This window comes from Pseudopodoces humilis, chromosome 18 (assembly GCF_049639895.1).
Source record: "Pseudopodoces humilis isolate 2021_Gansu_Grassland_sample_001 chromosome 18, ASM4963989v1, whole genome shotgun sequence".
Lineage (NCBI taxonomy): Eukaryota > Metazoa > Chordata > Aves > Passeriformes > Paridae > Pseudopodoces > Pseudopodoces humilis.
This window is the reverse complement of record NC_142217.1, coordinates 4,890,512-4,916,276: the sequence shown is the minus strand read 5'-3', so window position 1 is coordinate 4,916,276 and position 25,765 is coordinate 4,890,512. Positions and strand designations below refer to the sequence as shown.

The following is a 25,765-nucleotide window of genomic DNA, read 5'->3' as shown; positions in this document are numbered from 1 at the left end:
CACATATTCATACAGGATGTTTCACTGATTTATTCTTAAGCCATACTTTATGGTAGCCTTTCTCATATTCTTGGTATCTTGTTAATATCTTAAAGCACCTGAAATTGTTGGATTCAAAAAGCTCAGGACTCCTAACCATAGCACGTAACTCTTAAATATTCCATGTGACAAGGAAGATGACAGGGAAGGATACAACCACAGGGCATTAGTGGTGCTTCATAGTCCATACTGGCTTGTTCCAGTGCTCTTGAAGCAGTCCTGCCAATAAAAAACCAAGGCAAAACAGGTTTTATATGTACCCTTGGCTCATTCAGAAAAGAAGAGAACAAACAAAAAGAACCAAATTTCCACAGACACCACCCCATGATGGACCAGACTCCCCTCGGACCTCAGTGAAATTTGGTCAGAGTTAAAACCAAGTGAAGCTCTGCTCTGCTCCATGTTTTCATCCAGGAGCCTCACACAGACAGCTCCAACAGGCAATGTGAAATGACACTACAAGAGTGAAGAGAAATCACTCTGTGATTCAGACAACAAAGACATCCTGTTTTACCTCCTGTGTACTTTAGGAGCTGGCTGGGGCTGTAAATAATCAAGAAACAGAATTTCTTGAGCAAAGTCAAAGTGGCAGTTGCCTGGTCCCTTGCGGATAAGGAAGCCCTCCAGGGGGGAAATGCTGTGCCCATCCAGCATCACATGGACCACCTTAGCCTGGTTTAAAAGAACAAAACATAACACATGACATGACATGACTTACATTAAAAAATAACTGCAAACAATTCCATTCACTTCAGAGACTGAAATGATTTCATTCAGCTGTATTTATTTCATTCCTCTAGAGTGTGACTTCCTTTGGCAAAAGAAAACCTAACCCAGCAGATACCAGCTGCAATCCATAGTGTCCATGTCATCACTGGCACTGATGGGCATGGCAGAGGTGAGGATTTGGGGGGGAAATACTAAAAAAAGTATTGACAGATCCTTCAATTACTGTGTGGCACTGGATCTCAGCAAACTGAAGCTGCCCTTCTTCACAGACAGGGTGGTCAAGCATTTGGCACAGGCTGTCCAGGGAAGTGGTGGAGATCCCATCCCTGGAGGGATTTCAAAGAGGTGTAGATGAGGCACTTGGGGACATGGGTCAGTGCTGGCCTTGGCAGTGTGAGGTTTGCATTTGACATGATGATCTTACAGCTCTTTCCCAACCTAAACAACCCTCTGATTCCTGAGCCTGCAGCAGTATTTGCACACACCAAGAGAATGGGAATGCTCAGTTCTCAAGTCAGCCCATGTCACAAAGGGAATCTGAGGAGACCTGAATGCACCTGAATGCTCTGCTAAATCAGCTGGGATTGCCCAACCCTGGCTGGGGGCAACCTTCCAGAAATCCCACAGCCTGGTGCTCTCTCCAGAGCAGACTTTGGTGTTTCTGTTGCATTTACAGCAGCCTGCATTTCAGCAGTTCTATTTATCTTTGTGGCAGGTGGCACTTGGACTTCTCCAGAACCACACAAACTCCTCTGCTGGGCAGGGCTATGTGTAACCTCAGGGCATATTAATAAAGAAAAAGGTACCTGTACCAGACAGAGACAATTGAGCACACCTTATCCAACCTCTGGAGATTAAAGTGAATAATTCAGGCACATTTATTCAGACGATGCAGGAGTCCTGGCCCCTTCACCCTCCCCCAGCAGAACCATGTGGAGCCGTATCCATGATCCCAGGCACAGAACCATTCAATCACTGCACCTTGCTCTCTAACATGTTAAATATAACTTAATGTTCATCACAAGCAGCATTTACTGCCCTGGGTCTTGCACTAAGTACCAGTTTGTGCTAGACTGTAGGAGGGGCTCAGTTAATTTCCATGAAGATTAATTAGGCGGGAATGTTTGTATGACTACCAAATGTGGAGAAATAACTATTTCTGGCCTCATCTTTAATACACTTGGGATCAAATAAAGGAAACATCTTTTTCATATGAGAAACTATTCTGCATGCTGCTTTGCAGCTGAATAAGTCTGCCAGGCTAAGGAGAGGAAGTGAGAAATCCACTGAAATACACTTTCCTAAACGGAAACACGTAGCAAATGGGAAGTCTGGAGAGCCAGAGATGGAATCTTACTTATTATACCACAGCTGCTTATATTTATGTGCCCTTTACAGCCCTCATTTCTAAGTAATTCTCATCATCTGAGGAGGCACTCAGCCATCACATATTGCATTTTACAAATGGCATAACAAAGCTCTCACAAGGTGATTTTTCACAGAGCTGCAAATAGCACCCAAGTCTTCATTCTGACAGTCGCTGCCATTACCCTCTCACACTAAAGCTGTGAATAGAATCCCCCAGCCTGCAGCTGCCCAGCAAATCATTCCATCTCACACCCAGGGACTGGTTCCTAGAAGGAGCAGAAATACTTCAATAGACAGATGTAAGGATGCCCCGGGTTAACAGCCTAAAATCTCCTTTCCTGTGGCCCAGGGGACCTTGCATCTTTTGTTTTCCAAATAATTTATTTTATTGCTTTACAGGACTGCAGGTATGGGCTCCTCCTTTAAGTGGGATCCACTAACTCTTAAGGGACTTTCAGTATTCATGCAGGTAGAGACCTGTATCAGACTCACTTCTTTTTCCTACCTAGCCAAGTAAACTGCTGAAAATACACCTTTTTTTTTCTTGGTTTGGCCTCCAGAGACCAAATTCCACGTTAGAATTTAGAGATTTAATAAGCACTGCTCAGCAACAACTGAAATATCAGTAAGTTACCAACGTTATTATCACCCTAAATCCAAAACACAACTCCTGGGAAGAAAATTAACTCTATCCCAGCTGAAATCAGGACACAAATGTCACTAAAAGCCCCCATTTGTACAGGGGGTATATTTAGATGGTAATGTTCAAAATGCTCCAGGAACCCTCCCATGTGTGAAACGTGCTGGGCAAATGTGATGGAGCACAAAACCAGGGCCCTCTGCTCAAATCTCTGGATCAGCTGGGATTTAACTGGAAGATCCTTTTTGTCCTCTCTCCAGTTTAATACGTGCCAACATTTTTATTCTTATTCATTGCCTGAATTTGGACATGGAGTGGGTAACAGTTGCCTTTTGGGGTGGAAAATCTGGGAACAGGTGGATTCCTAAACTTTTGTGCAATGAACAGCAACCTCTGGTTCATTATCATTACATGTGTAAGTACAGCAGGGGAAGGAGGGGCAGCCAAATTCAGAGTGAAAAGCTATAAAATAATCCCCATTAGGTGTCAACTGTCAATCCCAACAATTTAGTATGGGAAAAAAAATAAAAACCAGGCAATTTGGAAATAAGAGAGAATTTATATCAGACAATTTTAGCTAAATTATTTTAGCCAATCTGCTTGAAGGTGGCAACTTTCCCTTTATTAAATGTTAATATTTCACAAGACTGTTCCTGGAAAAGGCAGTACTGAGTGAGTTGCCTTCTGAGCCTGAACTAAACAGAATTTATTTGGAAAAGCTTCCCTCATATCATCCCCTGCATTTCAGGAAACACAGAATCATACAGCAGGTCTAAATACAAGATATTGAGAAGATAACACTTCAGAATCATATATCCTGAAAATAATATGTGCTATTGTATGTGTCTCTTAAAAAAATCAGTTTTGAAGAGTTCTTTAAGCCATCTCTGGCTTTTTTTTTACTATCTGCTGTTTGTGGAGACAGAAATGCATTATACCTGCCACAAAATTCAGCCTCAGACAATCTAGAAAGATTTATGGTGTTCCATTAAGGCAGCTATATTCATTCATCACACTACCAATTTTCCAATGCTGTATATTTTTGCTGGCAGTGCTCCTTTTCTTTTACTTACCCCTCTGTAGGTATCCTCTGGAGATTTATTATAGTTCCAAAAGCGAAGCCCTGCAATACTTTCAGTTTTATCAAAACGGATTGTGAGCAGATGATCTTCTCCAAAAGAGAAGGGAATGAGCCACATATGGTCATCCTCCACTGTGATATTAGTCCCATCTATTAACCTACAAAGAGAAAAGTCCATTAGCTGCACAAAGGGAAAAGCTGGCTTCTCTCATCAAAAGCAGGGACTTTCCTAGGGTTCATTTCATTCTAGATGCCACTTCCAAATTCCAGAGCTTCTTGTGTCCTTGTGCACGCAATTAAAAGCATAGAAAACATCAAAAATAGCATGCAAATATTGAACTAAAGGCAGTGTGGGGAGAAAACCACAGTATTTTCTTTAGTTGGGTCTGCTTAAGGAAAAACAGCAAAATCCTTAGGTTTTCCCTGTGTGAACAGGGACAGGAAAAGGAAACCTCAATTGCCTTTGCAGCCAAGTGGCTGAAGGCAGAACTCAAACCCAGCCACGATATAATTTATTAAGCCAGCTCCACGCCCAAAGCAGTGTATCTGGCACCCTGCAGGGTGTTTCTATGCCAACACAGCTCTGCTGGATCCGAGGAGGAGCTGGATGGCAGCTGGAGAACCCTGAGCAGGACCAGGGCTTGCTCACATCCCTCGTGGCCACAATTAGGCACATCCCTGCTATCTTCCAACCAGCAGGACAATGTCTTTTCATCACAGCACACACTTCAGGCTGACTGAACAAAGTTAGATCTGGTATTTTCTGACATTATATTCTTCTACCAGAAACTGTGCCATACAGAGATGGAGTAAAGGGAAACATGAATTAATTTTCCACTGTAATTACTTTGGTACACTGCCAAAAAAAGTAAGTCTATACTTACTATTTATTTAAAAGTTTAATGGAAGAATGAATGCCAGACTTGGCAATTCCTTAAAGAAAAAGATTTGAATAATGACTCTTCCATAGAGGAACTGATTAGGGAGTCCATGAGAAAAGAGATAATTCTTGATTTGGTCTTGAATAGTACACGGGACCTATTCCAAATGCCACAGTTGAGAGCACTGCAATATACTCAAATTCAACATGCTTGCAGGAATACCCAGAGCCAAAAGAGACTCTACTTCTTGTGCCCAAAAAAGTTCTCCAGCAAAACAATCAAGAATGTAAAAAAAAAAAAAATTAAAAATATAACCCACTTACTAAGAAAGATGTTAGAAAGAAGGAGGACTTGAAAACTCAAAGCCAGCCTGGCTCAGTAGCAGGATAAACAAAGTTATTATGAGCCATCTCTCAGCAATATTCATGATCAAAAAAGCCCTAAATTGATAGACTCATAAACTCTGGAAGGTTAAAGGCATATGCACAGGCCAAAAAAAGAGTCTGAAGGCTAGCAAGCAAAAGATGCAAGAAATAAAATCCCTCAAATACATCAGGATCTGAAAGCTTGCCAAAAATTCTGTAGGATCAACACATCACTAGGCTGCAAAAGGAGCATTCAGAGAGGAGAAGGCACCAACAAAAAAAGTAAATTAATTCATTGCATCTGGGTCCATCAGGGTGGGGTCTGGAGAGACTCCCCCACCAGAATCTGTTCATCACAGGGGATGTCATGGGAAGATTTCTTAGATCAGCAACTGCCTACAGAGGAGATTTTGATAGAAGATGGCAGAAGGAACAAGGAATTACACACCAGTGAGGTTGATATCTGCATTTGTCAGATTAGCAGAAATTACAAACAACGGAGTTAGTGTGCATGGAGATAAATACAACATTCTAAGGAAGACTCCAGAGCCTTTGAAAAGACAAGTCCTAATTCATAAGCCTGGTCACAGCCCATAAACATGCCAGCAAGACAGGATTACAACCAAAAATACCCTTTCAAATGGAGAGATGACTCAGAAACAACAGGATGCAGCTTCAATAACATCCAAATGCCAAGTCCTCTCCAGATCTACAGCCTACAATTTCTATACTGCTGCCATTTAGATGCACAAGTTAATCTGAGGAAATATACTTGTCAATGAATAAAACTTCATTAGATTTGCCAACAAAAAGTGCTGCAAAGTGGCCGAAAGAATGGCACCTATTTGTGCAATTCCCCAACACATCTTCACTCTTCGCTAACGTGAAAGTTTTCCTTGAAATTATCCAGAAATCCTGCATAAATATCACTCAATATGCACAGACAGATGCTAAAGAACACCCACATTTCTTCCTGGAAAGTCCTTGGCAGAAATACCAACCAGGCATGTTCTCATCTCCCAGCTCAAACACCATCTTTTGGAAACATCTCATTCATGTTTCTACAACAAGCTGTTCCTGGACAGCCTGTGAATTCCAAGAATGAGCAGTGATGGGATGAAAATCATGTTCACATTAACATGTGTTAACATAACAGAAGTTTATAGAAATCTGTCATTTTAGAAAATCTGATGTAAAATGCAGCCCAAGTCTTTGGTTACTTACTTTTCTAACGTTCTGGAATCTCCTGTGTACTCTGGAAGATCATTTAAGTCTTGGGGTGAAGCAGAAATCTGTTCTGCATTGATTTTTAATGCTTGACCATCCTTTCCTATCACTTCAAGTCCTGTAAGTCCCAGGTAATGAGAGTCTCCCCAGGTCATGGTAAAGTTCAGCTGCAGGCCTACATAAAAGAATGTACATTTAATATCTCTGTAAACTCACTGGTTTGTAGCAAGTATTATTGTACCCAATATAAACATGAGTGCAAACCCCAATGATTAGCAACATGGATATTTTTGTATAGATTAAATAACTTTATATGCTGGAATCGGGTATTTCCTGCTCTGTTTGTCCACCTCCACATAACAGCAGCTTTTTTAATCTGTGTCACAGCTCTGTAATGTGCTACCAACACCTTGTTCACTTGAAATTACACAAGTGCTGATCAAGCATGTTCCCAAGTGCCTCATTACTGGGACTGCACACTGACAGCCAGCCACTGACACTGATTTAAGCAGTTCCATGACAGATTTTGTGATCATGCAGACACAGAGAGGACCCATTAGTCTGAAGTCTATCCATCATCTTTCACCAGCTAAGTGACTGTATAGATTCATATAAATCCAGCCTCTCAGAAATCCATACATTTTTAGAGAACACCTACACATGCTTAAAGCAAAGAAAAAATTTGGTCTACGAATGTTTTTAAGTTATTTTCTTCACATCAGAACTGGACACATAGAAGTATTTTTATGGGACAGCATCAGTGAGAAGCAGAAATATTGATTAGGCTGTATCTCCAGAAAATAAACAGGAAAGAAAAGCTGGATGCACAAAAGGCTGAATGTGAATCTCCTGTTCCACCTGTCTTATCCCTTACTGAAAAGATAGAAATAGCATTTACAGCTATAACAAGTAAAATTCCAATCTGATCAGGTTCCATAAAAATCCATCTCAATACATTAAAAATACCTTTCATTTCACACACTACAGAAAACCCACAAATAATCAGGTTAGGTAATGTCTAAAGAAACACCAGCAGTCATGATGTTTGTAAAACAAACAAGAATTAAACCTCTTAAGCCACCCAGTGCAGCTACCCCTAAAAGCCAGAGCAAGTCTTGATACACACAGAGATTCACTTGGGTGTAAGACCTCATCAGCATTTGCAGGAACACAAAGAAATAAACAGCTCTGTCAGCTGACAAATCTGCAGCTCTGGCTATTCTGCCAGCAGATACTGCTCCCAAGCCCAGTGCTGAGACTAAAGCTGCTCAGGGTACAGGCAGGCAGGAGTTCTCAGGAGAATCACTCTGGTCTCCAGTGGAAAGCTGCACTGGAGCAACCATCCACACAGATTTAGTATTCCCCAGAGTTTAGGATTCCTTCACAGAATCTGAAGATGACTTAGGGAAAAGGGACCTCTGGAGGTGCCTAATCCAGTTCCAAGCTCAGAACAAGGCCAGCATCAAGGCTCTCAGAAGCTTATCCAGGGGAAGCTATCCTGTCTCCAAGGCTGGCAGACTCCAAACCCTCCCAATCCAGTGCTGGATTGTTCTCAGGGTGAAAAAAATTTCCTAACACCCTGCTGGAAATTCTTGTCAAAGGACCAGGAACTGCTCCTGAAGCTTTTGGGCTACCCAGAAACTCTCTGGACAACAACTGAAAGGCCTCAGAGAGCTGGTTTGGTATAGGATAATAAATCAGGTACTTAGGCAGGGATATAACACTCTGATCTAGCTTTACTCTAGGGTTTCTATTGTCAATCCAATCTAAAAAATTCAGTCAGTCTACATAAATACAAAGGATTGGGAGAGAATTACTGGGTAAGGGACACAGCTATTAGAAATCCCATTCAGGGACTAGACAAATGGCTAATGTTACTTTTCTGAGATTAAAAACCAACTGTTACAATATAATGTTGTAAATGCCATAGCAAACAAAGCTTCTGCCTTAAATATTCAATTACTCTTCTTTATTCTAGACCTGGCATCTGTCACAAAGTGCTGTGCAGCTCTGACAAATCAGATCCTCCTTGAAAACATGTTCGGGGGAAGGCTGGTTATCAAGAAGTAAATGTAAGAACTTACATTTTCCAGTAAATATTCCTGTTTCCTTTGGTATGCATTCAGAGACAGAGTTTGGCTCTTGAACCTAAAAAGAAAGTCAACAGGTGCAAGGAACAGGTTCAGTAGTACACTGATATTGACTGCTTATAAAGTCTGATATTTGTACCTGTTTCTTTTTGTGTATCAATCTCCTCTCTGCCTCCCCACCCAGGCTGTCCTGCAAACAATGGAAAACATGACCCAAAATGTAGAGTATCAGGTGGGTTCTTAGAAAGCCAAGACTATTAGGGCAGGTTTATTGCATACTGCGTATAGAAATGTGAAATGGGAGACTCCATAGTGTGAGCTTCCTCTCCTGAAAGAGGCTGAAATCCTTAAATCACACTTATTTCCTTGCAAACTGCCATCAGTAAGTGATAATATGCTGTATTTGCAATATGTTGCAAATCTGTTGCAGAGACAAGGAGTCTGGAAGGAAGTCAAGACCACAGAGTGCCACCACAATTTCTTCTCAGGAATTAAGAGGCAGAACAAACAAGCAAACTTGTCCAAAACCTTGTGCTTGTGCTCTGGCAATACTAATTAAAAATTGCCTATGCTATTCAGAAAAGTGAAGAAACAGATGACAAAATTTGCTGATCACACTGGGCCAATTAGGGTAGTAAAGACAAAAATGGCAAAGGATTGCAGATAGAATTCACTTCACTGAGTGTGATAAAATGGCAAATCCTGTTCTCTGTGGACAAATGTAAAAATGTTACACAGAGAAAACAATCCTAATTTCACGTATACCAGTACTGGCTCCAGAATAAATAATAGTAGATTAGAATGAAATCCTAGCATTTTTCTAAGTAGCTCTATAAAAACACCAGCTCAATCCTCATTAGTAGTCAAAAGGCCAAACAGGAAATTAGAAGTCCAGACTCCTACTCTTTAATTCATCATTAGAAATAAACCTCCTGTCATCCACAATACATCAAATGGATCTGCACTGTGCCTAAGAAAAATAAATAAAAACTTGTCAACACTTGTGTCCTACAGTTCCATTAGATCCCTGCAATTTAACCACTGATCCCCAGGATCTCATGTGTTCCCAGACTGCAATATCCTTCATGTGGCAGCAAATGTCCCTGGGGCAGTCAAGGTAATTCAGGTGAGACTGAACAAGAAATGGGCTCTGAAATAAAACCACAGAATCTAAACCATGGAAAATCCCTCCCACTGGGGTACCTCTCTCACAAACCACTTCTGTTCTTCAGAACTATTCCAAAACACCAGTCTGGGAATTAAAATTTGCAACTTTATTTAAAATCAAAACCCATAGACACAATAAAAGGCACTGCGTTTACTGACTGCAAAACAATGCTCTCCCCAGCAGACCAGAAACCATCTGTGCCAAGGTACCCTATCACCTCTTTTCTCCCTTTCTTATCTACTCAGATCCCTTCCTGATGATTCCATTCCACTGATGCCCAATATATTTTCTTTCAGATATGGTCTCATTTTCTATTATTTTAACTACTTCTGCTAGTAGGCATTGTCCTACCTGTGTTCTTAGATTCTTACAGCTAAAACAAAACACCACCATAATACAGGAGTTATTGGAAAAGCAATAAAAAGTAGGAAGTATTACCAATAAAAAGTAGAAAGTATTACCACGGTCTTAACACCTGACCACACTGTCCAACACCCTCCCTGGGAGGAATAACTAAAGTAGGAGCAACCATTCTGGAAAAGATTTAGAATGCTAACACAGGGGTATAAATCTCTTGAGTGGCTTGAGGAAGGGAGTGGGGAAGAATTGTTTTGTTTCTTCCAACACAAAACCTAGAGAACATTAAATGAAACTAGCAACAAACAGAAGGAGGTTCTTTGTGCCGTGCAGGTTCAGCTGGGAAACTTGCCACAGAGCACTGTAAATTTTACAAGTGCACGTGGGTTCAAAAAGCTGGTGGATGAATTAATGCAATAAAAATCTGTTGCAGGATATTAAACACAGAGGTTAAGTGAAAAAAATCCTTGTGAGACACATTTCTAGGGGCTGAATGAGTGTTTCAGAGCAACACTGCTCTATGTTTGTGCTGTTCTTTCATTCTCTCTAAGCAGCCACTACTGGCCCCAGAGTTGAATCAAGGGCAGTAGCCACAGTCTGATCTGCCACAAAATAAACATGTTAAGGATTCTTGAATTCAAAGTGGACAGAGAGATGGCCATGGATAACACTGACAGAAAAGTAAGCCACTTCTGTACAAGCTTTTGGGAAGTTTTTAGTAAAACACACCATTTCATCTGCTGAACGTGCAACAGGGAATAAAGGGGAATGATCAACAGCAGGGACTGCTCAAACTGGTCAATACTGCTCTGACAATGTTAGGCTGGGGAAGACAAATTGTGCACTGGATCTGTATCATTCTGGTAACATAAACATCCCCCTACAGAAATCCTGATGGAACCAGCAAACACACAGTGACAGGGAGATCAATGGCTCAGTCACAACAGCTTTTGTTGTTCCACCGCTGATACAGCAGTTTCACAGTCAGAACAGGGGTGTGAAGGGCATCAGAGCTGAAGAGCAAAATGAAAAGCAGAGCCTGTATCTGAGCAAGGACCAGACAGTCCAGGGTCAAGCTTCTGCCATGGAAGAGGTCCTGGTGAATGCTCACAATAAACACGTGAACAGGAAAAGAAAGGTCAACTTCAGCTTGTCTTCATGAAATCGTGCACTGCACAAGGTTCTGAGCAGTTTCAGATACTGCAAGCAAAGATGAGATCAAAATTACTGCAGAAGTCCAAAGGTTAAAGCCACTGACTTGTGGTCTTAACAGTGAGATCAAATGCCAATGCCATTGGATCTCCTCCTGTCTTGTGAGCCACAAGAAAAAGAGGTCGAGACAGAAGGGGAAGGTTTGGCAACCCCACAAGGTTCATTAGGAACCACATATCCCTGGGAAGGTTTTGGCTGGAGCAGCTGGAATTTGGATTGATTCAGGTGTGGATCTCCTGACAGACTCACAAGAGTGTGAACCCTAGAAAAAGACAACCACACTGATGCAACAGAGGGTGCTCAGGAAGATCCTGAGAAAGTAGAAAATTTTAAGGAAAACAGGGCAAAGACTGTCACACATCATCTTGAGAAAATCCTGTGGGATCTTTGCTCAGACACTGGACTGCTGGGCTGGAATGGCATAAGGCAAGAGCTCGAGTGCTTGGAAATACAGCCTTTCTCCAAGGAGTGTAATACCTCCTGCATGGAATAAAAAAAAGGTGTTTTTATACTGCAGAATGCACCCAAACCTGTGACAATGCTAGTCAAAGAAAGAAAAAGTGGGAAAATAAGGGAAGGGTTGAGAGGAAGAGACATCCCTAATTTGTGGAGGAAAAAATCAGCAATATGAAAACTATGCTAAAACCTTTAACTTGGAGTGCCAGGGAGCACAGCTACTCATGATAGGAGTAAATGCATGGGAAAAATCACTGACAGGGCTGCAACCTTCAGGAGTACCCAAATCATAAAGAACTCCCCCTAGTCTCTGTCCAAGTGAAGAAGTAGGCTTATTAATTAATCAGGGAAACCAACATTTGGAGGACCTTTAGGGCTTTAAAAAAATAGCATAAATTATTGATCTGGTGAAAAAAAAACTTTCAAATAGTCATAATTGTGTTAGTTCTTCTGTGGTTTTATTCCAGCCTGGAAATGTGTCCATTACTTCCATGTTTCAAACAGACATTTATAGAGAGTTTTGAACATAGAGGCCCCCACCTGTTGATCCTCTGTTCTCAACCCTGCTTGTGTAAAAGGTCTCTCATCTCCCTCCCTGTCTGCAGTTGTTGGCCTCTTCAGCTCTTCCTCATATCTCAGGGAGCTGGAATCTCCCATTTCTGCATCATATGTCTCATCATAGCAGTAAATGGCTTCAAGAATATCATCATCAGTAGTGAACAATATGGTATCCCCAAAGTGCTCTGGAGCTGAAGGCAACACACAGAATTAAATGGAGAAATAATGCAAAAGGAACATAAAGAATGAGAAAAATTATTTTTGGTCCTTCTTTGCATTTAATTGGCAGCAGTGTTTAAAGATAATATGTGGCAAATTGATACTGACTATGCCTATAATTAGTGTTTCACTCTCAAATTTATACTGCACAGTGGAAAAAACCCAGAGAACTCAGTCAGATTTCAAATACATATAAAAGAAAATGGGGGAAAAAAGCTTCTGAATCACCTTTTCCAAAAGACCATGCATGTGAAAACAAGCAAAAAGCTGCAAGTTTGAAATTTCTAGTGTCTATCTGATGTGATTGAAACACAGACTTGTTGCTAAGACATAGTTAAAAATGGAGATTAGCTCTGTATGCTGCTAAAATCCCCAGTATCAGTGAAGAATGCATTAATGGGCTTTGCATTATGGTTTTAAATCTAACACCAGACAAAGGGCCAGCTTGCTTTGAAGTGGAAAGTGATAACAAACAAGCTAAATGTATTTTGTTTGTATTGTACCCCTGTTTCCACAAGCAAAATAAGAAATGATAGCCTACCTCCAGACAAGGTTCCTGAGGCTTTGGCAATCTCTCCTTTAAAGATGCACTGCTCATCCAACTCCATGATAATGTCTTTCACACCTCGGAAGGAGTGGATTCGGGATTTATTGTAATTCCAGATCCTAATCATCGCTACCTGACAGGAATTCACAAAGTCAATAAAGACAAAGTGAGGTTTTCCAGGGGTGAATGGTGCCAGCCAGAGGTGCATATCATCCTGGGTCCGATTCACCCCATCTATTAGGTTGCTTACTACCCTTGGATCATTTCCATAAGCTGGTAAAATATTTATGTCAGAGGGTTCAGCTGTTATTTTTGCAATCTGAACAGGCTCTCCTTTAGAACTGAAAACTTCAATTCCATTAAGACCAACATAATGTCTGTCTCCCCACGTTGTTCGGATGTCTATCACCAAGTGCTGCCCACAAGGTAAAACAGGGATTTTGAAATCACTTCCATCCTGTATCTCCACAGAATTTTCTTCCTCTTGCCTCTTTGGTAGTGTTTGCAGCCCCTCTTTTCTCTGATATTCTCCGGGCCGGTTGATTTTCTGTTGATGGAGAAACTCATCAAAGATATCCCCCTGAAAATCCATGTTCGAGATCCGGCCACGGTGGGAATAATTAAATTTCACCAATGAGTTCCAGGACTCCTGCAGAGTGTGCTCTTGCTCACTGCACCACTTCATTCTAGAGGTTGCTACGTCCTTGATGGGAAAGCCTTCATCTGAAAACAACATTACAAAGGTATTTAATGTACAAACAGGACTGGGAGCAAACCATTCCAACACTGACTTTGCAGAATGATGCCGAGTCCCTGACTGTGAAATTCTCTGACAGCAGCACTTTTACTTTGCCTCCCTACCATGAAGGCCACATGTCCCAGTTTCCCTTCCCCACTCGGATACAATGAACAAAATCACTTTTACCTGTAGAGGGGCAGAACTTCTGCCATGGTACAAACTGCAAATAAGTTTGAGGCTATAAATTCTTGCCTCAGCCCTTAAAGAAATGGGGATTTTTGCCCAGTGATACTTATTCTGTGGCTGTCACAAGAGTTTAAACCATCCCTCTGCATTTCTGCAGGTCTTTCATACAGCTGGAAATGGCTGAACTGGTTAATGTAAAGCATTACAGAGAAAAGCTGGTTCTTCCACTTGAAATGAGCCACAGGTATATAAAGAAAAGTGGTGGGAAAAGGAGTAGGTTCAGCAGACAGGGAGGATGAGGTAAGCATTGCATTCTAGGCAGGTAATGTCCAAATATTTTTCCCACTTTTCAGCAATTGTGAGGTGTAGAAGGAGGATAATGACAAGCTATCCAATGGGAATGCAGTGAGGATAAGAGATCAGAGGGGCACAGTGGGAGCAATGCATGTTCTCCTCATGGCTGCACTAGGGAACTGCTTCATTTCCATCTCAAAACAATTAAGAACAGATAACAACCAAGATTTTCAATAAAGCAGTCACTCAAGTATTTTCCTCAAATAAATGAAGAAAAGGAAGTGCAGTACTAATCAATTACGGGCCCGTGAGCCAGATTTTACTTCTGTACAGTGTCCTTGGGTGGGTACTAAAACAAATGGTTATCAAGAATAAATGCCAATCGCTGTGAAATGCAAAATGAAGTTTTCCCAAAAGACTGCTCAAGTCTTTTAACTGTGTTTTTGGAAACACTGGAAAGATATAATGTTCCTAATCTATCCATGGCAAATAATAATTTACAGTGGGGACACGTGAGATAAAATTAAGAATTTTAAAGCAGACGGGAAACTACCTAGAAAAGGGTTGTCTTCCAGACTGAAAGTCTGGAGACCAACCTGGCCATTCCTTACACCACAAGGAAAATGAAGACATGAAGGAAAGGTTCATATTTCAGATAACATCAGACATTTATAAGTCACTTTCTTGCTCACATCACTATCAGTGATATCACCAAGAGGTGGGTGATCCCCAACAATACATCCCAGAGCTTCACAATTCACCTGGACAAGGTACTGTACATATATTTACCCCTTGAAAATGTCAAATCTTGAAGATTTTGGGATGAGAGTACTTAACAACCATTGACCATCCTTGTTTGGGAAGGTTTTTCCCTCTTTTTTTCAAACATTAAGTATTTCCAAAGTCTAGAGGTTACAATTCTGAAGGCCCTCTCGGGCAGTGCAATGGGAAGTGAAGAGGTTCATGAACTACTTTAAGGAGTGTAACACAAGTGGAGCTCTGAAAGGAAAGCAGAGGTGGCCCAAAAGCAGAATGGCTACAGGCTTACAGGGTGTGGCTTTTTTAAGACTCTAAAATGCATTATTTATTACTGACACCCCAAACATCCAAGTCCCCTGTGGGCTCAGGAGTGTCTTGAACCACCAATTCAGCTTCTGATGGCAATACACACAAATCCTCTCAAAACTTTAGTAGACTACATTTTGGGGCAAGACTACATAGAAAAAAATCACCTTTCTTCTCCCTCTGTTGTGTTAATATCTTTTTTTACTCCCTGCAGTTATAAACAGCAATCATATTTCCGTGCTGCAATCACATGCTTCATTTCCCAAATCATTCTAAAAGCTCTCCTCTGTATCTGTTCCACTTGGTAATCAGCTTTCCTGAAAATGGATGATCAGAGCTGCAGCTTTCCAACCGAGGTCTCACAAGTGCCTGTGTTGAGATATTGAGGTTTCCCAAGTACCCAAAATGCTTCTGCTGATCCATCCTGGGAGTGCACTGCTCCAATCACTGCTCACACCAGCATTTCAGTCAATCTGCTATCAGCTACTCAACCGTGATTCTTCTCTTCCTCAGTCATTTGCAATTGATGATTACTCAGCTTACAACTTAATTTTTGGTTATTAGTCCCCAGATGAGCCTGCAAGCATTCTAGTGAATTGCATTCCATTGCTCCAGTCCTCAAGTTCATCGTTCTGTGTGGTTCTTCAATCTCCTTAACTCATAATAAACCAAATTATATGGTATTTGCAAATTTTATCAGCGTACTCCCGCCATTTCCTTGGCACATTAAACTGGTTATCAAAGAAAAATTGATGTTTTTATAGCAACATTAACTCGAGACAAGCCTGTACGTGCTGTTACTAATTCCTGTTGCTCTTACGAACCATTTAGTGACCAAAGCCATGCTGTGACATCCACAGGAGCCTCTGAGCCTTCCCTTTGTCCCACCCTCCACTGGGAACTGTCCTTCTCCCAGCCCCAGGCCAATTAAAATCCAGCACTCTCAGGGAAACACTTAAAAGGTTTCCCTGTTGTTAAAGCTTTCTCAGCTCCGCTTTGAAGATGGCTTTAGCCTGCACACACAGCAGAGAGAACAAAAGCTGCTGGGTGGCTGCAATTTCCCAGGGACTAAAACACATCAGGAGCTTTAAGCACCACAGGACAACCAGCTCTGAACAAAACCAGAGGGCATTACATTGAAAAATTATAACCCTCATCTTATAGTTTACATTGAAGTTCCTAATTTATCTCCATTTTCACAACTGAACAGAACTTCCCAAGGTGGGATTTATTTACAGCTTTCAGCATGTGAAGGTTTTAATGTAACAGATACTGTAAAATGTGTGAAACAGTAAATGGGCTGCAGGGAGTGGGGTGGGTGAAGGACAGGTGGCATCTATTCCAAACTTTGCTGTTCTCTTCTTCGAGGTACAACTTCAGACACACTGATGAAATTGCTGTTTTCTCCACAGAAGGTCAGACAAGGAAAAATTCAGACATTCTAAGTTTAGAAAGAACCATTTTCCTCACCTTGGTCTGAAAAAATCCCTGCAGTACCTGCAGTAGAATTTGAACTGGCACTCCTTCATTTAGGTACATTTTCTGTCCCTTGTCACCCTTACTTTCATGCAAACACCCAAATTCAATATACAGTAAGATACATATTCATGTAATTTTTTCTGATGTTCAATCATCCCCAAAATTTCAATTTGTAGTTTTGTAACATCTTATTCCAATTCTCTGGGTCTTCTTGTCCTTGTTGTAATAAACTCTTCATTTGAGACAAGATACTGAATGCTGAAGAATTACAGAATGCCAAGGAAGGGGCATGAAGGGTCCAAAAACCAGGAGTCAGAGTGACATAGCTTGAAACTGAAAAAGGAAGACAAAAATATATCCCAAGCAATGGTGTGTTGGGTGAAAAAGAGACAAAGTAGAACTTGTGGGTAAGAAATTCTACTCTTCTGTTATTTACACTTGTTAAAGACAAAAATATTATCTTATTATTCATGCCCTGAAGATTTCATAGCCATGGACAGCCAGATGTTGGCATAAAGGAGAACTTGTTGCACAAGTCTCCTACTGTTCCTTGGGGACACGCTGCTGGATCCTGCCACAGGATCCTCCACCTCCAACAGGAAGTTTGGGGAAGGAAAACAAGGATAATCAACAGCACAGAGCAGACAACAGCTAAATTTATTTATATTACTTATTTATAAATAAGACGTCTGAGGGAGAGGTTTGTAAAGTTATGAGCAGAGAAGAAAAATAAGGGTAGTTTTCCATTCACTCTGAATAAGTATATTGAGCATCTATTCTCACTGAGAAAGACACAAAGCTACTACACAAATGAACTCTGCAAATTTGGGATGCAATCTTCTTTATCCTTCTGTAGATTTTAATTGATATTAGCAAACATTTGCTGTCTGCAGGACTGTCAAATTTTAGAACATAATTTACTGAAATTTAGTCTTCCAGCTGCTCCAAATAAATAAAAGCCCCTAAATCAGAATGTAAATTTTCCTAAAGAGTGTTTCATATCAGGTGTAAGACCAGGAGAGAGACTGAGTATTCTCACGAGGAAAATATCACAAATAGCCAAACTAATATGCCCTGTCTAAACTTCCAGGATTCTCAAGAGGTCCCTTCCCACCCAAAATGAGTTTGTGCTTCTGCAAAATGGAGAACACGTCAGCACTTGTACTGAGGTTGCTATTGTGTCTTCTTACCTTTGAGAGCAGAATCATCTTCTCCAAGATTTGTAGAGTTTAATCCTGGTTTTTTACCACACATGACACTTCTCCTTCCACTCAGAGGGTTCTGTAAACTGCAGCAGTTTTTGTTGGAAAGGTGGTCAAAAATGTCCAAGTCCTCATCAGCATCCTTTCTGGTCAGTGTTTGTGATCTCCCATCTCCAGTTGCATTTCTAATATTGGGTCCTCCCAGTTCATGCCTCTGACATTCGACATCCTCGTTTATCACATTTGAGAAGTTTTTCTTTGTTTCATCTGGCTGTGTTTGAAATCTTGAGTTGAAATTCTGCTCTGTAGCAAGCCACGAAGGCTTCTGCCTACTGGGAGTAACTTGATTATTCTGTGCTACCTGGGAAGATGACTGTAACCAAGAAGGAATTGCACCTGCAGAATTAGTCAGTTTTCTTCCTGTTAACTTTTCCATTTGCTCACTCAAACAAAGTTCATCATCAGACTGAACGTGCTCTGCTGCTGCCTCCTCTTTGGCATCTTTTATACAAACTTGAGATGGGAACACTTTTAGATCATCCTCTAACTGAGACAAATTTTTCTTTGTAAAGCTGATTGAATTCATCTTAGGCTCAAGAAGATTTTCTTCTGGCAGAGCTTTCCAGTTCACTGAAGCACTGTTTGATTCTGAGCATTTAAAATGTCTGTCTGTTTTCTTGTCTGGGCCTGCAGGTGCATTTCCTTCTTTCCTCTCAGCTGAGGAAGATGCTGAGATATCTTGCTTGTGATCTGTAAGGTCAATTGTAGTGTTCTGGTCAGCAAGGAAATCTCCAGAGCCTCTCTCTAATTCACCATCAAATACAAGGTTCTCATCAACATACAACTTCACCTTCTTTGCTCCAACATCCAGGTCCTACCAAAATAAAGGTATGAAGATTTCAATCAAGCTTTCAAGCATTAGATATCACAGCTCTGGGACTCTGACACTTGAAACACTTAATCAATAGACGGATGAAAACAATTAAGCCCTGGGTCAGTACATGCTTTTGACTGCTTTTTAATCTAAAGTTGAAACTACTAAAAAATACTGTGGAATATGTAAGATTTTCTTTTTTTTAAAGTACTGAAAACCCTGCTAGACACTGCTATGAACCACTTTGTCTGACAAGGTTTGATTATTTAGAAAAGCTTGAGGGAAAAAAGCCTAGATTAAGTACAATTATATTTGATCAGGATATAAATTCCAGAGGCACATTTTGCTTCAGGAGCTCTAAGATTCACCACTTTCACGACATGTTCCACAGCCAACAACCACCCAGATCAAAGCCACCAGAGTTAAAAAGATTTACAGTCACAGAAATGCAGAGCTAGAAAGTACAGTGAGGAAAAAAAATCATCCAGTCCATCTCTTTCCACTGAAGAATGTAAAATAACCTACACCATTGTGAAGAAATCTAGTTTTAACTGTTTTCAACTAATCTGCCTAGATAGCCTATTCCAACACTTAACTAGCCTTTTAAACAGCAGACCTTTATCTCAGACACAATTCTGCCACTCACAACTTTATCTCTATGTTCTCCTTCTTTGTGGCATTCACCAATACCTGATTTTTCTTTATTCCATTGAAGTTAGAACTAATGTTCTTTCTATTCTCCTCACCATTTCAATATAACCTTTTCTCCCTCTTGACAAAAATACCATTATCTTCAAAGAAAATATAGAAGATGAGACACAATCCATCTCCTTTCTGTTCTCTAACTTGTCCATCTCGTGGAGTCTTTCAGAGACTCTCTGTTCTTTCTTTTTGTGAAAACTAAGAAGCTTTTTGTGAAAGTAAGAAGTTTCAGTTTCATCCCTCTTTCTCATCTCCAGCCTGTCAGTTCTCCTTGAAAACTGAATTAAATTTTCCTCTGCTCCCAGACTAAACCAGTCACTCCTTCCCTTCCAAGCACAAAAGTCTCTCTGGTTCCACTCCTGAACACACTGTTTAAGCCTTACAAGTTTTCAGAGCTTCCATCCTTTTGCCTTCCCAATAATAACATCTCTGAGACCAAAAAATGCAATATGGACCTACCCAGAGGAAAAGCAGAAGATGCAGGCATGACAAGAAAGCTACAGGTGAGGGAGGGGAGTGGGTGAAGGAATGCAGGACACATTCCTGATAGGAAAAAGATAACCTTCACTGAGTTCCCAGTGAGCAACTGTAAACCCAGTTTAATTGGCCATTATGGCTTGGCTGCCTGTGGAACTCCTGTAGGATCATCCAGTGCTGTATTTCTGTGCTGATGCAGTCAGCCATAAAACAGGATATTTCTTCACCTTGAATGAGGACACTGTGCTAGGTTGATCTAACGAGGGATCAAAACATTTCAATAATTACATAATTAAATAATTGCAATCTGTTGAAAACTACCTGCATGTCTTTGCCTAGAACTATGATGGGGAAGAGAAAGACTATCAGGATGTCCCAATAATGCTATTTTTAAAATTTCTGTATATCTAAACTGCCAATGTACTGCTTAAATGCTAGAGATATTGGATATTCACAGCTGAATTTGGGATAACTGGAATATTTCTCCATAACATTCCAGCTCTACTGGTGTTAGGAACACCCAGCCCTTTGTTCTGCATTTTTACCTGGAAATAGGTATAAACTGAAGGGGATCACAAAAATACAGATATACATTTGAAAAGTATTTGTCAATGTCATCTTTTTAAATTAAAATCAGCAACTTCTTAAGAACAACTTGTTTTGAAATCCCACTGCACTCACCAGCAGCAGAGGAGGTCAGGTAGACAGAGAAAACACTACAAAATGAGATAGTAGAGCTCATTCTCCCTGAAAAGGGGACAGTCAAGCCCAAAAAAGAGCCACTCACTTCAAAACTACTTTTCCAGTCAGTGGGAGACTCTCTGATGTTATGGAATGTCTGGGATAGATATTTTAGGAAGCAGAAAAGGCGTCTGAACTGTACCAAGATGAAGCAGCCAGGTATTTCTGGGATAACAGAGAGAGACTGGACTGGGACAGGCGTTCCAACAGCTGATAGCTCAGCAGAGCTAATGAAAATCTGCACCAAAATCCTGAGCAGACTGAGCCTCAGGGAGGAAAAATCTCAACAGATCTCAGAGACTCCAAGAACAAACATATGCAGGCACAAGACTAAGAACTGCTCTTTTTTACTCCCTCCCACCCCTCTGCTGAGTTTCCAGTTGCTTAGTGATCTGTTCTGGTGGAAAAGATTGGCAGCTCAGCTTCCCCAGCACCACTGCTCAGCTCTCCTCAAGCGTGAGGAGGCTGGAAAAATCCTTTCCTCAGGAGTAATCCCACCCTGTAAACAAACACTGGATACTTCATCCAAGGCAGGGCTTTTCCCTCCTGCAAGAGTAATTAAAAGGGCACAATGTCTCAAAACAAGCAGATAGGGATGAGAAGTGTCAGGAAGAAAAAATATTTTGTGAAAATAATTCTGGTTCCTTTTGATGTTCCTTCCCAGCTTGTACCCTCAGCCCTCGCAGAGTGTCTGCTGGGATAGTGCCTCCCAAGGAGAAAATGGGGATGGTATTTCTGGCCATTTCTATGATATTTGTGCACAAAGGACAGAGCTTAAAACCAGAGGCGCTTTTCTGAGACTTCCTCCTGGACAGAGGACCTGAAATTGCTTCTGCCTGACTTTTCAGAAAAGTGTGAAAAAGAAGCAGTAGGAAAGAAGTCAAGAACCAAAGAAAATTTTTCTACAAAACTGATTGTGCTGGAAGAAAGCTGCTGCATCCTTACAGACAATGCACCCCAGGGGTAATCCAGCACTGAAAAAAACCCCAAGAGAATGGACAGGAACACAGGCACAAAAGGAACAAACACACAAGAAACCACCTGAAGAAGAGACTTATTTAACTGGAGAGCAACTAAGACCTTAAGGCATTTTGGTATTGATTCCATTCCCAGTTTTGTGAAGACATACAACAGACATTAGACTGGATCTTTGAAAAAAGTTTTAATAGCACCAAGTAACTATGCAATTTCAATGCTGTATCGTGTAGTTGCAAAATGTCTGACTGTTGCAGATAAACATGAAAAAAACTGGCTGCCCTTACACTTGTTTCCTTCCTGCAGACTAAAAATCACTTCCTTTTTGGAGGGTCTTATCTGAAGTAAAGAAAGACAAATGAAGCCTGAGATCTTCCTTGTCATTCAATTAATCAGTGAATCCATGACAATGATGTCATCTGACTTTTACAGCTTCCTTCAGACATATTTTTTTCTCCTTCCAGGCTTAAGTTCTGAAATTCAAATATACAAAAGTACTGGTCTGACTTAATTTTTGGCCTATTTTTGGAAGCAGTACTTGGACATCTCTCACTTTCATGTTTTTTGAGGGAAAGAAGGCATTTAAAATTATTCCCAAAATCCACACAGAAATCTGGCTCTGGATTTATATTAGCAGGAAGAAAATTGTTCGTTCATTGTATTTTAGGGGTTTATACTTCTTAGACAAAACTTTCTCATGACAAATTACAGAATTAATAAGAACATTATTCTTTCATCTTAAGGATAATGAGACATTTCTTCAGCAAGGGTAAACTGCTGCATTTCCCCCAAAGTCCATAGGATTATACTCCCGATGGATTTTTTACATTGCCTCATAGCAGGTTATTAAAGAAGCAGAGCCTTGAAACACGGACAGACGTTTCTGTGTAGTTCCTGCATTCTATTCAGTAGATTGGTAACAAATCACACCATTACCTCCAACAACAGCGGCCCTTTCCCACACTCTAATGATGATGGAACGTCCTGTAGACCACGTTTTAGTGAGAAAAGCTATTAAAATTCCAGGAAAAGAAATATAAATCATGTTGTAGTAAATTTGTTTTAAGCTGTCCCTTCCATGGCCATTTCTGTATGTATAAATTACCATATGTGCTTATATAAGAACATGGATGAGAGCAAAACCAGAGGGATAAAGCTTCTTATTTATAATCCAGGACAGCAAATCCTCTTTGATCCAGTACCTGAGATTTTTTCTTAACACTGCAGTGTACAAACAAGAATAATATTCATGGTGACATTCAAACACACAGACAAGAGACCATCTGCCATCTGCCATGATATGTCTCTCTTGTAACAGTAGATTACTGATTTTATTATGAGCACACAGTAGTGGACTTTTTAATTGTCCCTGCCCAGGGAGGGGGGCTGGAACTGGATGATCTTTAAGGTCCTTCCAACTCAAACCATTTTATGATTCTCATTAAAGTGACAAACCCCAAACTGAGCAGCAGTCAGCCTGTTTATATTTATAGACACCAGAAAACACATATTTAAACACTTATTTATTTACACTGTGATTAAACAGCTGAAAGCCCTGAATATTGAGACGCACTTACCTTTGTATCTTTATTTCTTACCACAGTAAAGGATTAATGACAGGACCTGCAATCCTTTTATTAGGTCTTTAGCGATCTTTAATAGCTTTGAAAGCAAATGCTCATTGTGCCCATGAAAACATTATCACTACATTGTTAGCACTTACAATTAAGACAAAAGCAAATTTTACAGCAGACAGGGACATCTCATAGCTCCTGTTTTATTACAGGAAATTGTATCTACTTTTATTTCATGCTTTTAGAAAGAAAATCACACTGAATTTCCCTAGGCAAGGCAAGAGCAAATATACAGAGGAGTTGAGAAAAGACTACTTACACTGGGGGTTGTTGTGTTGTAATTCCAAATCTTGATCTTGGATATACCAAAGTCACGTGAGCAGGTGGGATTGCGGATAACAAAGTAAAGCTGGACGGGTGGGTGAAAAGGGCACATCCAAAGGCATCTTTCCTTGGGAAGCTAAAAACACAGATAAGCAGACTATCACTAATGCTCCTTCTCCTCCAGCAGGGTGTTTTAATTAACTCCCCACCCCCCAGCAGAACAGGCGGCCATTAGAAAAGTAAACGTTTCATAAAATCTGCTACGCAAAGAGCAAAACCTCAGCCTCATTTCCCAAGAGTAAATCCCACTCTCCCGCCTGCCTGACAGCTCCCAACAACCTGGCAATGAGCTAAAGGTCAGCTGCCTGCTGTCCCAGGGAAACATCTGCACGCTCAGAGCACAGACAGAGCAAGCCCAGTTTATTTTTATCAAATTAATCAGCTTTGCTGGCACTAGGGGGGGATCACTGAGCACAATGGACATTCTACAATCGTTTTACAATTTCTTCGCTTCTGGTTCATCCCCTTAGGAGGGGAATCTTAGAGAATTTTACTTTGCTGCCTGCCTCTATTTTAATCAGGCTTTGCAGATAATCAGCTTCACTTACAGGTCTATTCCTCAGAGCTATACTGGACTCTACACTAGAAATTTTCTAAGATATCACAGAATTCCCAACATGAATTTTACATACAACTGGCAATCAAGAGATTTGAAATGCCAAAGAAATGCCTCATTCTTAAGAGACATCGTTAAGAATTGCTACCTCTACATGTTCAGAATGTAAAAAAAGGATATGTGGCAGCTCAGAAAGAAGGATCTTCAGAGTCAAAATGTAGAATATTAATATATTTGATGTCCAGTGCTACCCAAAAACAGAGATGCACAGGGGCACAAAGTGGATACACATGTGGGTAGCATATCAGTGATCTGAAAGTAGCTGATTAATTAGTTCCCCTCTGGTTCTCAGGGACACACAGTACACAAATACACACACAGAAGATAACAGGCAGTCTTTTCCCACTCTTTTCTCTCTGAAGTGAGTGTTTCAGTTTTTCCTGAATACATTAACCACAGAGCTCTCCTCCAGAGTCCTTTAGCTGTGTGACTAACGATGGTAAGGACAGCGCCCTGAAGCCTGCTCAGAGCCATCATGAATAGATCCACTTCTCACCATGGTCATCTCTCTCATCCAGACTCTGAGGGGTCTCTGCCCCAGAGCCTCTCAAAAAGCTCTGGGAGACTGCTTCTCCTTTTAACACCAGTTTGGAGCACAAACAGCCATGAGGGTGCCAGACAGGTTTTATCCTTTCTACTTAAAAAGAAAGAAGCCTCTTGACATCAAACAAATGAAGGACAGCCCTCAAATCACTGTTCACCCAACTCTGGGCTCAACTTCAAAGCTGCATCATGTTTTTGAAGCCATCCTATGAACAAGAATGATTATAAAACTTTTTCCCAACTGCAGGCAACATCTAGTAAGCAGTGCATCTGCAGACCTCTCAAGCCAGGAGCTGACTCCCCAGAAATCAATAGGTTCTGGGGTGTACTGACAGCCAGAGGTGCCTTCACAGAAGGGTGGGTACCTGATTCAGCACCAAAATGACCTGTTCCTGCTTCTCACTGGTTTCTCTGTAAAACTGCACACGGTGTTCCAAAAAAACAGAGGTTTATCAGAGCCAGGCTGAGTGCTGTGTCCTGAGTGAGAGGCAGCCATGAAGATAATTTTGTTTATCAGAGGAGATAACTGACAGGGATGAGGTTACACAACCACACAAGTGTTACAGTCCCCATGAGGTGTCAAAGATCTGACACCAGAAATTCAAGGCACTTTGATGGATCCATGCCAAAACTCAAGAGACTGTGGAGGACTCTCGTGTTTTATGCCAAAGAGTGATGTCACATCTTTGCCTTCACAAGAGGTACTTGAGCCTGGGGATACTGTCTTGAAGCTGAAAAATCTAACCCAAAAACTCTTTGTACTGTCAGATTGAACGTGGTATGTTAAGGAGTCAGAATTACATTTGAACTGGACCAAGGAAAAAGGGGAGAGTGGAAATCTTTAGTCTTAAGATTTTGAGGGAGATTGGCACTGCTTCCAGTGGGCACTGAAGGTGTAAAAGATGGAGGCTAAAGGAACCCTCAAGCACTGTGAAGAGGAACAACAGGTCTAAGGGTTCCCCATGGGGAAGAAACAC

At 40.9% G+C, this 25,765-nt stretch overlaps 1 protein-coding gene across 7 annotated transcripts in view; it reads right to left on the bottom strand.

The window, feature by feature from the left end:
- Window positions 1-25,765, bottom strand: part of KATNIP (katanin interacting protein) — a 56,183-nt gene that overhangs the window by 10,981 nt on the left and 19,437 nt on the right. For all 7 annotated transcript variants that reach the window (XM_014252571.2, XM_088063982.1, XM_088063979.1 and 4 more), the window contains 9 exons: window positions 23,565-23,705; window positions 17,891-18,776; window positions 12,932-13,660; window positions 12,154-12,362; window positions 8,415-8,478; window positions 6,328-6,505; window positions 3,850-4,015; window positions 554-711; window positions 194-258 (listed from right to left, as the gene is read on the bottom strand). In XM_014252571.2, coding sequence (XP_014108046.2) covers window positions 194-258; window positions 554-711; window positions 3,850-4,015; window positions 6,328-6,505; window positions 8,415-8,478; window positions 12,154-12,362; window positions 12,932-13,660; window positions 17,891-18,776; window positions 23,565-23,705 — 2,596 coding nt within the window. The remainder of the gene's footprint in view (window positions 1-193; window positions 259-553; window positions 712-3,849; window positions 4,016-6,327; window positions 6,506-8,414; window positions 8,479-12,153; window positions 12,363-12,931; window positions 13,661-17,890; window positions 18,777-23,564; window positions 23,706-25,765) is intronic.